Source organism: Panthera pardus, unplaced genomic scaffold, assembly GCF_024362965.1.
Source record: "Panthera pardus isolate Hobbes unplaced genomic scaffold, ASM2436296v1 HiC_scaffold_11, whole genome shotgun sequence".
Classification (NCBI taxonomy): Eukaryota; Metazoa; Chordata; class Mammalia; order Carnivora; family Felidae; genus Panthera; species Panthera pardus.
The window spans coordinates 63,725,105-63,737,874 of record NW_026526666.1 but is presented as its reverse complement, the minus strand read 5'-3'; the positions used below and the strand labels follow the sequence as shown (position 1 = coordinate 63,737,874).

The window sequence follows — 12,770 nt, the reverse complement described above, 5'->3', positions numbered from 1 at the left end:
TGGGGACTCTAAAACCTTTGTTTAGTCCCTGACACAATGCTGGCAGACGGAGGACGGAGCCAACCCCACAGATAAAGGGTGCTCGAGCTAAATCTTAAAGGACTAAAGTGAAAATCAGTAAGGGATGGACAGCCTGGTCAGGGGGACTGATGTGGGCAGAGGAGGGAGCAGGAAGCAGGTGGGCCACGCTTGGGACCTGGACCTGAGAAACAGGGTGAGGGGTAGGTAGTGGAGCCGGAAGCAATCAATGCCAGTGGCGTGGAGGGGGTGGGGTCGGCTGATAGCAAGCCTCAAATACTCTGGGTAAGGTGCTCAGAATTTATCCCACAGCAGTGTCAGTGTGTGTGTGTGTGTGTGTGTGTGAAGGCGGCTTTTGAAATATTCTCATGTTATTAGGGGAAGAGACCAAGGGCAACAAGATCAGTTACAAGCCACAGCAATAATTTGGACAAACTATAAGCTGACCTGACATGGGTAATGGAAATAAAAAAGGGGAAACAAATACATGAGATCTTGAGAGTATTTCCCATACCTCTCCCCTTCTCTGTTCTTAGGCCAGAGAAATTTCCCCAGTGAAAGCTTCCCCACCCTTTCCTGGTTCAGGGCCCGGTGCCTGTGTGCTTCCTGTTCCTTCTGCCTCAAGTGCTCTCCCTCCCAACACACCCCTACCCACCTGGAGAATACCTATTCATTCTTTAAAACATTTCATAGAGGCAACTCCTCCAAAATCTTTCCTCGCTGCAGGCGTGATGGAGTGACTGATCCCACCTTTGTACGGCCTCTGTACATCGCACATGCTTCTGCGGGGACATCGGTGCCGGTTTGTTTCTGCATCTGCGTCCTCTAGTAGACCGCTAACTCCTCTGCGGTTGTGACCAGTTTGGTGTTTGTGTTCCCGCGCCTGCGGTAATGCCTGATGCGCACTGAGCACGATGTTGAATGAACGCGATGTTGAATGAATGGACGGAAGCGCGTGTAAGTGAGTAAATGAATGGGCGAAGGTATTGTTCTCCTCCCTCATTCCCAGTCATTCCCGATGTCCGATAGAAGTAAGCTAACTCATCATTCTCTCTCCGATGAGGTACTTTGTTTTGAGAAATGCTTCCAATCTAAGTTTTGTTTTTGTAAAATCAATGAGTGTCTCATTTGGCCAGTTTGAAACATCCAAAGCTAGCCAAAAAAAAAAAAAAAAAAAAGCTTGGGTGAAAGAGACAGGAAAGAAGAGAGAAGGGGAACATGGTGGGGGCCATCCACTTATGACAGGTGCTGTTTTTCCTGAGCGTGATTGAGAAGCACCGAACAGCAGGCCTGGGTCCTTTGTTACAAGTGACCTCCGACAAAATTTCTCCTCACAAGAGGAGCCAATAGGAAAAAACTTTGAAAGTAGTAAGGAACACCGTGAAAAAGACGTATTATTTTCTGCCTGGATGGTTAAATATTGCCTTGTGAATTAAGAGCTAGCTTCCCGTGTTCCCACCCTTAGAAAGGGGGTGATTTTAATATTAAATGTATTCCTTTCACTTGCTAAGACATACATTAATTATGACGAAAACGTTTCCAAAATATAAACTTAAATCTGTTAATAAGCACAAATCTTCCCAGAGAAGTAGGAAGCAGGGGAGACCAGCAGCCTAACCTGGGATGAGAAGCCATCTGTGACTTTAGAACAAGCCCTTTTACTAGCTGTTGGTGGCACTCTGTTGTGAAATGCTAAATTAAATACCACTAAACATTATTACGGTTTCAAAAAGTAGTTACAGGCTTCAATAAGCGCACTTTTATCACAAGAACACACAACCTAAAGCCAAAATAGTTCAGTTTAATGTGCCAAAAATATGCTCCCCCCATACATTGTTAGAAAGAGCAGTAGCAAAAGAAATCTAAAATTTGCTGCTAATTCATCTGACGGCAGCCAACATCTCCTATCTTCCTTGGCAAGAGGGCCATTTTTCTATGCTGTATTTTGCACACAGAAATCTGCATAGAGTGATTTGCATACCAAAAACACATTTGTAAAGGAAACTGTTTGCATAGAAGCCAGGGAGAGATGGGGTTGCCACTGTTGGCTTTTATACACACAACACCCCCAGGCTACTTGCTTTTCGGTTTCCTCTACGCTGCATTTCCCACAAAGGGTTATGTACTTTATGATGCATTAAAAATTAAAGCAAGTATATCTTGTACGTATCCACGAACAACCCTAAGAACAATAACAACACAGGCTAAATTTTTCTGTGCCAACAGACTTCCATGTTTACAAAGGAGCTGGTAGTAATAATATAATAATAATACAGGGAGCTTTTATTTTATACCACGTGTTTTATATAAATTACTGCTAATTCTCCCAGTCTTCAAGGTCGGTGCTGGGGTTCCCCATTTTACCTATGAGAAAGCTGAGGCTTGGGGAGCTGGAGGTAAGTTAATTCGCCAAAGCCGCACAAGCCAGCACTGGTGAAGCCAGGTTGGGAAGCCTGATCTCACCTCTCAGCCCTTTCCTGCCACCCCCTCCCCCTCACTGCCTCTCTCTCTCTCTCTCTCTCTCTCTTTCCACCCCCCCCCCCCCCCGCAGTTTTGCTGCATACCATTGTTTCATTTCCAAGGGCCGAGCCTACCAGTCTGGGGGTGGTAGGGAGTCCTGCTGGGAGAGGTGCACCCCTTGGGTTTCCTGGCATTTTTTTTCTGACCAGAGTTTGGAAGCAGGACAGCCAGTCTCAAGGCTCAGTGAAGGTGCCCAATACACTAGCTCAGTGACAGACACGGGGTGAATAGGCAATGGCCTGTGATTCAGAGGGTGCCGGGGCGGAGGGGGGGAGACGGCTTGGTTGCCACACAAAGAAGGTACATGGTAGTTGAGATGCAATGGGAGCCTCCCGCTCAGTGCCCGTGCGCTGTCGCCGATTCAGTGCCAGCCCAGCTGTATTCTTGGAAACACAGAATGGTTTTGTGTGTGCTTAATTATAATGCTACTTACAGAGAATTTATCAGCAGCAAATCAGATGCTTGATGCATTTCTTAAGGAAAAAAGGGGTAGTGGCACTTTGAAACGTGTTCGTCTGATGAAGCCTTTGGATTCTTCCGGTATACAGCATTTGACAGAACTCGGCCGTTTCTGGAAAGTCAATAGGGGGAAAAGTGCAGAATGAAAAGACCGAGGATGGTTATAAACATCTCGTTTGCTTTCTTTTAGGAAGCTTCTTTGTGTGTTGTTGCTCACCTAGTTTCCCTTTCTCGGGACATGACAGCAAAATTTGTATCTAATCATATCTCCTTATCCAGGATTGCCGCTGTCCAAAGATTCCCGGCTTCGAGACTTCACTGTGATGCGGTCACTGTTAGGAGGCAGTTTTTCTGACACTTTCAGTAATCAATCTTTTTTGATATCATCTATAGTACCTCTGCCTCATAGCAAGTTCCAGGCTAAAGCAGGTAAGGGGACAACAAACTGCCGTGGAGGCAGACAGACCTGGCTTGAGTCCTGGTTTTGTCACTATGGGTTTACCTCAATCTCTCGGAGCCTCCATTTCCTCATCTGTAAAATGGGGGAGAACGTAAGGGCAGAGCCTGGTTGCCTGCCAACTATTTCACTCCTCTTCCTTGCTGACGGCGACGACGACGACAAATCCTGATTTTGTTTAGCTCCCGATATGCCCAATCCCAGCAGATGCGCTGCAACGACCCAAGGTGTCCATTCCTGCCACCAATGGTTGGTTTGTAGGGTCCGGAGGAGAGCAAGTGACCTAATTCTGACCGATGAGGCCAAACGGGACATCTGGCAGAAGCTTCCCAGAAAAGATTTTCCTCTCTGATAAGTGACACATGTGAAGAGAAAGCCCATCTGCCTTTGGCCCTCTTGCTTCCTGAGTCAGATGCTGTTGTGGAGACATGATGTTTGGGGTAAGAGCAGCCATCTCTTCAAAACAAACGGGACCATCACTGACGCATTAAAGGTGGCAGAGCTGAAGGACCTGAAGAGTGTAGGTCCTTGGAGCAGCACTGATCTATTGCACCAAACTTGGTCTACCTATCTCCAGATTTCTTGTCAACAATAAATGTCTTTTATTGTTTAACCTGTTGTGTAGGGTTTTGTGTTTATTGTACCCCCCCCAAATCCTAACTTACACAAATATCAACCTCACAGGATGGTTGTAAATACGTGATACGTTGGATGTACAGTAGTTAGCGCGATACCTGGCACAGTGAATCATTGCTGTAAATGTTAGTAAGGGCATTAATGAGACACAGGTAAGGATCCAAGAGAACAAAAGTTTCCAAACACAACAGATGAATCAAACGAACGGTACGGATTTAGCACAACAAAAAAAGCTTTATATTTTTGGTAAGGGCTGGGGGAGACATTGAGGTACAAGACAATGACTACAGCGACAAATCCTTATATCTGGGAGTAAGATGTAACTACAGCCAGAATGTGAACGTTAATGGAGATGAAAGGACTGTGGTTCTTTGCCAGGTTTCCATCCACCCTCTTACAAACGGACAATCACCCTGTCAGCAGCTCTGATTCATGTCTGAAGACTAACAATTATGTGTATGTGAATTACCAGCCTTGCAAAGGGGCAGAGTTCTTTCAACCCACAGGATCTCTTTCCAGAATACCAAATTTTACTAGTATTTTCTAAAAACACATTTTTCCCCTTTGTGGCAGGAAAGATAGATACAGTGACATATACTAAAAATATAATAATTTAGGAATATTTCCTTAGATATAGTCTACCATTTTGGAGCCCTGGGATAACTCACAGGACTACATATAGTTTACCGATGAAATCACCAGTTTTTGAAACAACCTACTAGAACACAAAGTAGGCATATAGTAAGATAACATGTGAAAGTACCTGGCATAATAGAGGTAATATCATATAGTAGATATGTAATAAGTAATAAGTAACCTTCAAGTAAACCCCGTTTCTTCCTTCACTGTGCTTTAGCAAAGGAGCAAATGACAGGGTCTCAAAGTAACACAGAGGATTAAACACACACATACTCACAGCCATATCCACTTATGTATAGGGTCCGTGTACATCCATCCAAAAGCCCTACACCTTCTATGGCTAGACAATAAGCATTGCTTTTCATAACTGATAGTCATGAGGCTTTACAAATCCCTGAATTATTAATCATATTTAATATATTATGAAAGAGAATCAGACATGTAGACAAAAATTCATCAAGAATTGGAGATAGAAAAGAATTTCTGGTTACCTTGCAGTTCATTACCACCAATTCTTGAACATGTTGGTTAATGGAGATTCTTTTGTATATTATACGCACATCTGCTTTTCTCAAAATCCATCTGTTCCTCTTTCTTTCTTACAATAAAGGGCAAAATTGTTGGTGGCTTAACAATTCTCCAAAATTAATGATCTCTGCATCACTAAGAGACGAAGATATCATTCATTCCTTAGAGGCAATTTCCAGCCTTTACAACGTGGTGCAGTTTGTCCCTACTCGTTTGTATGGAATTTAACAGGACAATGACACAGCTAGCAGTTTACTAATGCGCTGTGGTCTTTTTTTTTTTTTTTCCACACAAGGTTTCTTATTGTTTAAATTGAGGTGTAATTGACACATAACATCATATTAGTTTCAGGTGTACAACATAACAATTTGATGATTTGATGTTTGCATACACTGCGAAATAATCGCCACAATAGGTCTAGTAACCATCCTTGCAGCTGGAGTCTTAACTCCATTGAGAAAGACAGAAAGGCTGTATTTCTAGGAAGAAAAAGATGTTTGAGGTGTATTTTATAGTCTCAAGATATTTTTTCATAGCTTTATTGATATCATTCACATACCATGAAATTCACCTTTTTAAAGTGTATCATCCAGTGGTTTGTAGTATAAAAATTGTGCAACCGTCACCACTAATTCCACAATACTTTCATAATACCAAAAAGAAACCTTGTACCCATTAGCAGCCACTCCCCATTCCTCCCTCCCATCCCTGCACCTCCACCCCAGCCCCTGGCAACCGCTAATCTACTTTCTATGAGTTTGCCTGTTCTGGACATTTCATATAGATTAATGCATACCATTTTTGGCTCTGTCTGGCTTCTTTCACTTAGTATAATGATTTCAAGTTTCATCCATGTTGTAGCATGTATTTTATTCGTGTGTTTCTTTTATGTGAAATAGTATTTTATTCCTTTGTATGGTGAAAACATTCCATCGTATGGATATACAACATTTTTAATCCATTCATCAGTTGATGGGCATTTGGGTTGTTTCCACTTTGGAGCTAATATGAATAAAGCATCTCATGATATCTTTATCGAGGTGAAATTAATTTAACACACAATTAACCATCTTAAAGTGTACAATTAAATGCCATTTAGTGTACTTACAAGGTTGTTCACCCACCACCTCTCCATGCTTTTAAAACCTGAGACAGATACTCCATATCCATTAAATAATCACTTCCCATTCCCTTCACCCCAACCCCTGGTAACCACTAATCTGTGTACTATCTCCATGGATTTGTCTATTTTGATGTATTGTAAAAAACGAACCATGCAATATGTGACCTTTTGTGTCTGACTTTTTTCACTTTGCATGAGGTCTTTGAGGTGCATCCAACTTGTAGCTCCTGTCAGTCCTTTGTTCCTTTTTATGGTTGAATAATATCCCTTTGTATGTACATACCCCGATTTATCCATCCATTTATCCACTGATGGACTTTTGGGTTATTTCCACCTTTTGGCTTCTCGTGATACTTTAGTGTCCCCACTGTCATCATAGTCCAGGTCACCATAAAGTCTCTCTCACCTGGATTATAGCAACATTTTAACTGATCTCTTCTCCCTCCACTCCATTTCTTTCCACACAGCAACCTGAAGGTCATTCCATGCTTAGAGTCCTTCATGGGTTTTCCAATGGCTGTAAGAACACTCTAAGAAGCCCAAATTTTTTAACAGGGACTACAAAGCTTGGAGTGGCCCTCTTCCTTTTTACCTTTCCTACTTCATTTTATACCAGCCCCTCTACAACTGAAAGGCTCCAGCCAAAATGAACTTCTCTCACTTCCTCAAAACCATCAGGCTTTCTCTTTCTTCAGGGCAGGTGCACATGCTGTGTATCTTCTTTTTGCCAGTCTAACTCCTGCTTATCCTCTAGGTCTCATTTTTGATATCACTTAGATGTCCAATCTTACAAACACCCTCTACTTCTCTGCAGCACACTATGACTGTAAATTGCTTTTCCTACTAGACTGTAAGCTCCTTAAGGGCAGGGACCATGCATCATGCTCATCACGAAAACCCCTCTGCCTAGCACAACACTTGGTATATGATACATGTTGATCAATAGTGTTACAAACTGGGCATGGGCAGAATTACCAAATTGCCTCAAAAATTTTGGATACTCTATCACTGAATGTCTCAAAATACGTTAACTAAAATGGGCACACATACCCACAAATCTTAGTTATAATTGCATTGTTGAAATTCTTCCTACCATTCACAAAAGCAAGACAAAGCCTTCTAAATAATATTAAAATTTAATTCCCTTTCAAATAGTTCTTTGCTTATGATTAAAAACAAAAATTGATCTTGGAGCGGCTGGGCAGCTCAGTCGGTTGAGCGTCTGACTTTGGCTCAGGTCATGATCTCATACCTTGTGAGTTTGAGCCCTGCATCGGGCTCAGTGCTCACAGCTCAGAACCTTGAGCCTGCTTTGGATTCTGTGTCTCCCTCTCTCTCTGCCCCTTCCCCGCTCATGCTGTCTCTCAAAAAATAAAACATTAAAAGATTAAAAAAATATATTGATCTTTAAGATCACACAGAACAAACATACTATAATTGAATGGCTGCCTATCAAAATGTGATCTGACTTCAGTGATCATTCTTGCCTTTGAAAGGCTCAAAAGAAATACTTTCTAAAGACACATTTACACAGCAAGGACAAATACTCGAAACATTAATACCTTGATTCTTTTCAATCTTTATCAGTGTGGTTTAACGTGTAAATATGGCCTTTGTTTTTCAAGATTTTACCTACTCTCTTTATTCACTTCTCAAAGGATGGATCAGTGGATGAGATTACAGCTCCCTATCATGAAATTAATTTCATATACTTGAAACACCTACTTTGATCACCACCTGGGGGAAAAGATAAATAGCCTAAGCCAGCTTTTTTAGCTATAGGAATTAAAGATTAGAGGAAAGAATTAGAAAATGCGATAAAATAAAGCCTTGAAACTGCAGTACCACAAATTAGAAAAAAAAAGGAGAAGAAGAAGAAGCAGCACTGTTTTTTAATATCATCAGGCCCTTCAAGTTAGGACTGAGGCACTGACCTGGTGTGGAAAATGATTTAAATATTGAATTACATGTATTTAAATAGTTTGCAGTTTGATTACTTCTAAGCAATTATGCCATAGGTTTTCCCCAATCGAAATACATTATAAACTTTCCGTTAGTGTAAAATTAGAAATCTTTTTTTTACAAATAGAAATTTAAAAAATATTCTTGAGGCACTATAAAAAGCAGCTTATGAAAAGAATAATTACTGGTTATGTCAAGGCACTGAGCTTGAGTAATGAAGAAAATGTGGACTCTGATTCAGACGATCACTTACTAGCTATATGATGTTGAGAAAGTTACCCAGCCCTTGAATCTGTTTCTTTGTATATATAATGCACTTTATCTATAAAACGCACTACTTCAAGGATTGAGATTATGAGAAAATGCATATAAAATGTCTCATAATGCCAAACATATACTATGGCTTTTCTGATCCTAATGGATTTGCATGATTTCACTGAGCGGTAATTACAAAGTAAAACACTGAATAGAAGTTTAAGTTGTACCAAAGGAATAGTTAACTAGGGAAAAAATCCCCAATGACTCTGAATGTAAAACAGTCATTAAGTTACTTAATTAAGTGAACTTGTATTTATTAACCTTACTTAAATTGATTTACTTATTGACCTTTATTAACCTTAAGTTTTAGTCTTTATTGTCAGCTACTCTGGCCCCTACTTAGACAGACATTTGTAAACTAGCAACAAAAAAAGAGATGAATAGAAATCTAGGAACTGAACAGGAAAACTGCCAACCCAAACTAAGTAAACCCATTTCCTTGACCATGTCCACGATAGTCAGAATATGCCAAATAGTTCTCCTTAGATTATAATTCTCAGGGTATATTACAGAAATTACCTGGTGTTCCCAACAGAGCAATCATGAAGTGCCACAGAGCAGAACTAGTGGTATGTTGAAATTCCAAAGATTTTGTGGCAAATCCTTAAATCATAGTACTTATAGAAAGAACTTCTTAAACTGTTGACCAAAGAAACTTCCCACTAACATTTTACAAGGCAACACTAGACAGAAATATATTTGTATTAAAATTTTCCTAGTAAGAACATGCACAAGTTAGTCCTTTGAAATTTATCACTCTCCTTCATTGAGAACTCTTTTCAAAAACCTGGAAGCCAACTGCCTAAGGAAAGTCAATGTCTTAATAATACATAGTATCCTGGGGGTGCCTGGGTGGCTCAGTCGGTTAAATGTCCGACTTTGCTCAGGTCATGATCTCACAGTTGGCAGGTAGGAGGCCTGCATCTGGCTCTGTGTTGACAGCTCAGAGCCTGGAGCCTCCTGCAGATTCTATGCCTCCCTCCCTCTCTGTCCCGTCCCCACTTATGCACGCGCATTCTCTCTCTCAAAAATAAACATTTAAAAATTAAAAAAAAAAAATACATAGTATCCTTCCCATGCATCTTCCCCAATAATAAACAAAATACAGGCCCTAAATATAAATTTCATTCTAGCTCATTCACAAGTTCTGATTTTTTCCTCCAAGTTCTTTATTATTCAGTCAAGACAGTTCAAATATACTTAAATTTAGACACTTTTAAGCTTCTGTTACACTGTGTAAACTTCAGTTTATACTGAACAGTTTACTATTACATAGTTAAAACATCAACATCTTTTAAGTTTGCAGTCTTTAATACAAGTTAAGGCAACCGTGTAACATTCAGGCAAATTATAGCAAATATCACATTGAAGTTTATTTCTTGCTCATATTCCATAAACATCTCTAATTCACAGAATTTCACTAATTTTATAATTTCCTCAGGCAGAGATGTGAAGGCCACAGAAAACTGAAAATGTGCCTTATAACTTCAGTAAATTTTATGAAGCTCAACCATTGTAAAGATCATGGAAACATGTACCAAATTAAATGAATGGCATTTGTGACATTAAAAGTGAGATCTTCCTTCCAAAGTCACCAAAACCATTCTTTAATATTCAACAAAAAATTGGAATTGCAGGGTTTCATGTGTGTGTTTTTAAATGTCAGGGTGGTATGATCCTCTTTGGATGTGGGGCTGTTGAAAGCTGAGTTGTACAAAAGAAATTTTTAGAGAACAGAGGCTTTTCTTTACATATTTATTCTCAGAGCCTGCCCTTCATCTCATTTTGGCTTTCCACATTGATCCAATTGTAGCACTTCCTGGAGAGAGCTATGTTCTAATCAGCAACATCAGGAAGAGAATTGGACAAAGCAAAATGAGAAAATGCAGATCTTCTCATGTCATGTCTCTTTGAAAACAGAGAATACATTCTAAGGTATCAGGCAATATAAGTCACAATTTGACTTTTAATAATTTTTACCTGTAATGGACATGAACAAGAAACATGGTATGAGTCCGTCATCTATTCAATAGGTACACGACTTCTACTGAGGTGAATGCCTTTTAGTAGAATTTTACTTTGTTCCCTGTCCCATACAGTTGTGCTGACCTTAAAACCTCATTAGTAGGCTATTCAGGAAATCTCCACCGAACGGTGGATCAAGGTAGAAACAAACTAGAGACCCTGAATTACCTAACATGACTTCCCGTTAAGGGTTTTCTCCTTACAGTGGCTCAAAAGCTACCGAGCTAAAGCAGCCATGCCGACTCCCCAAAGACAAGGGTCCGGACCCCTACATGAAACGGCTGCAATCCTCTTGGATCGCCGAAAGAGAAGGAATCGATCCTTTAAAGAGAACTCGGACTACATATCGTCACCTCTCCCAAACCAGAAAACCCAACATTTTACATGCTAGCACTGTCTGGACGCAGCCCCCCCCCCCCCCCCCCCCCCTTCCCACGGGATGGCCTTCTGGGCGGACGGTGGCCACAGGGGCTGACACACCCACGCCTACTTCTGCTTCTTCGGGGATTTGGGCGCTTGGGCGACCGGGGGGCGAGGCAGCTTGAAATAGACCTTGACCGAGTCATAGATGAACCACTGCAGCGCAGTCAGGGTGCCGATCATGATAATGCGTGCGAACAGGCCCTTCCACAAGCCCGCGAACCCCAGTCTCTGGAGAACTCCCAGGGCCGAGCTGCCCTTCTCCTTGTTCAAAACGGACACGACCGAATCGGCCGGGTGGGACACGACGGCGCAGAAGACGCCGGCTATGTAGCCGGCCACGAAGGTCACGGCCAGCTGCTCGGCCTTGGTGCACTGGCTCTGGGGCTTGGGGACGACGTGCTCGTAGAGCGCCTCCACCGTGCGCTCGAAGCAGGCGAACTTCATCATGGTGTAGGGGATCTGGCGCAGCCACAGTGGCGCCACGCCCTTGTAGAAGGCCCGCGGGCCCTCCTCGCGGTACATGCGCGGTGCGGCGGCACGCAGCGTGCCCGCGAAGCCGGGCTGCGTCTGGATGCGCACCTTCACCGCCTCCATGGGCGCCAGCGCCACGTCGGCGAAGAACTCGGCGCCGGCCGACGCGGCCAGGTACAGGCCGGTTCTCCACCGGTACGCCTTCTCCGGGCCCAGGAGCTCGGCGTAGCGCATCTTGAAGACCTCGTAGAGGCCGAACTTAAACAGGCCCTGCAGGGAGTAGCCCAGGAAGGTCGGCGCCCAGCCTCGGGCCAGGCCGCGCAGCCCGTCGTCGCGCACCATCACGCCGAAGCCGCTGACGATGCCCTTGTACTTGGCGGGGTCCACCTGCATGCGGCACTTGACCAGGTCCAGCGGCACGACGGCCGTGTGAGTCAGCCCACAGCTCAGCATGCCGCCCAGGCCGCACAGCAGCAGGTATCTCGTGGAGCCGTACTCGTAGGTCTGCTCCTTCGCGGCCGCCGCCGCCCAGAACCTGCCCTTGAGCGGGGCCAAGCTTCTGGCCTGCGGGGCCCGGCAACCGCCAGCGTCACGCATGACCGCGCTCCGTCCAGCCCCACACCGCCCTCGGCCGGAGCTCGTTCCTCTCGGGGGCCCAAGGGCAGGTGCGCATGCTTCGTGAACTTCCCGCGCGTGACCCCAACCGTCGGTGTCCGTAGGCTTTCTGCCCGCCCTCGGCACGCGCCTGCGCAGCCCCTACAGGTCGGGTTAGCTGGGGGCCTGAGGCCGGCTCCCAGAGGTTTAGGGGGAGCATCACCCTGCCCCTCACCGCCAGGACCGCCCTCCGCTCCTCCCTCACACTTTTAGCCCAATGGGCTTCTGGTAGCGGCAGGAGGCCATCCCCTCAGCCCTCCCTAGCCAATGGGCAGTGGTCCCCAGATCTCACCTTGAGCGGTAGGTAAGGCTCTGCGTGCCCAGGTGGCTTCTGCCCAGCCCAGCTGCCTAGTCCTCTACAAAGACGCTAATAAAGTAAATCAATAGGTACAAACATGAGTACACACAGGAATAGGCGAGCAAATAGATAAGGAGTTGGGCTAGGGGGCGAAGAGTCGCCATGCACCGTTGCTTTCCTGAGAGGCCTTTCTGGAGGTCTCACCTAATTGTGCCCACTTAGGGCAATAGTCCTCTCCA

At 43.8% G+C, this 12,770-nt stretch overlaps 1 protein-coding gene across 1 annotated transcript; it reads right to left on the bottom strand.

Moving 5' to 3' along the window:
• Positions 1 to 9,792: 9,792 nt before the first annotated feature.
• Positions 9,793 to 12,502, bottom strand: LOC109266852 (phosphate carrier protein, mitochondrial-like). The gene has a single exon (XM_053895136.1). The coding sequence runs from the start codon at positions 12,174 to 12,176 to the stop codon at positions 11,172 to 11,174; it is 1,005 nt and encodes a 334-aa protein (XP_053751111.1). The 5' UTR covers positions 12,177 to 12,502; the 3' UTR covers positions 9,793 to 11,171.
• Between the last annotated feature and the right edge of the window lie 268 nt (positions 12,503 to 12,770).

What these genes read in the sequence shown, in the direction of transcription:
- LOC109266852 (XM_053895136.1), bottom strand. Translation starts at nt 12,176, where the DNA reads ATGCGTGACGCTGGCGGTTGCCGGGCCCCGCAGGCCAGAAGCTTGGCC.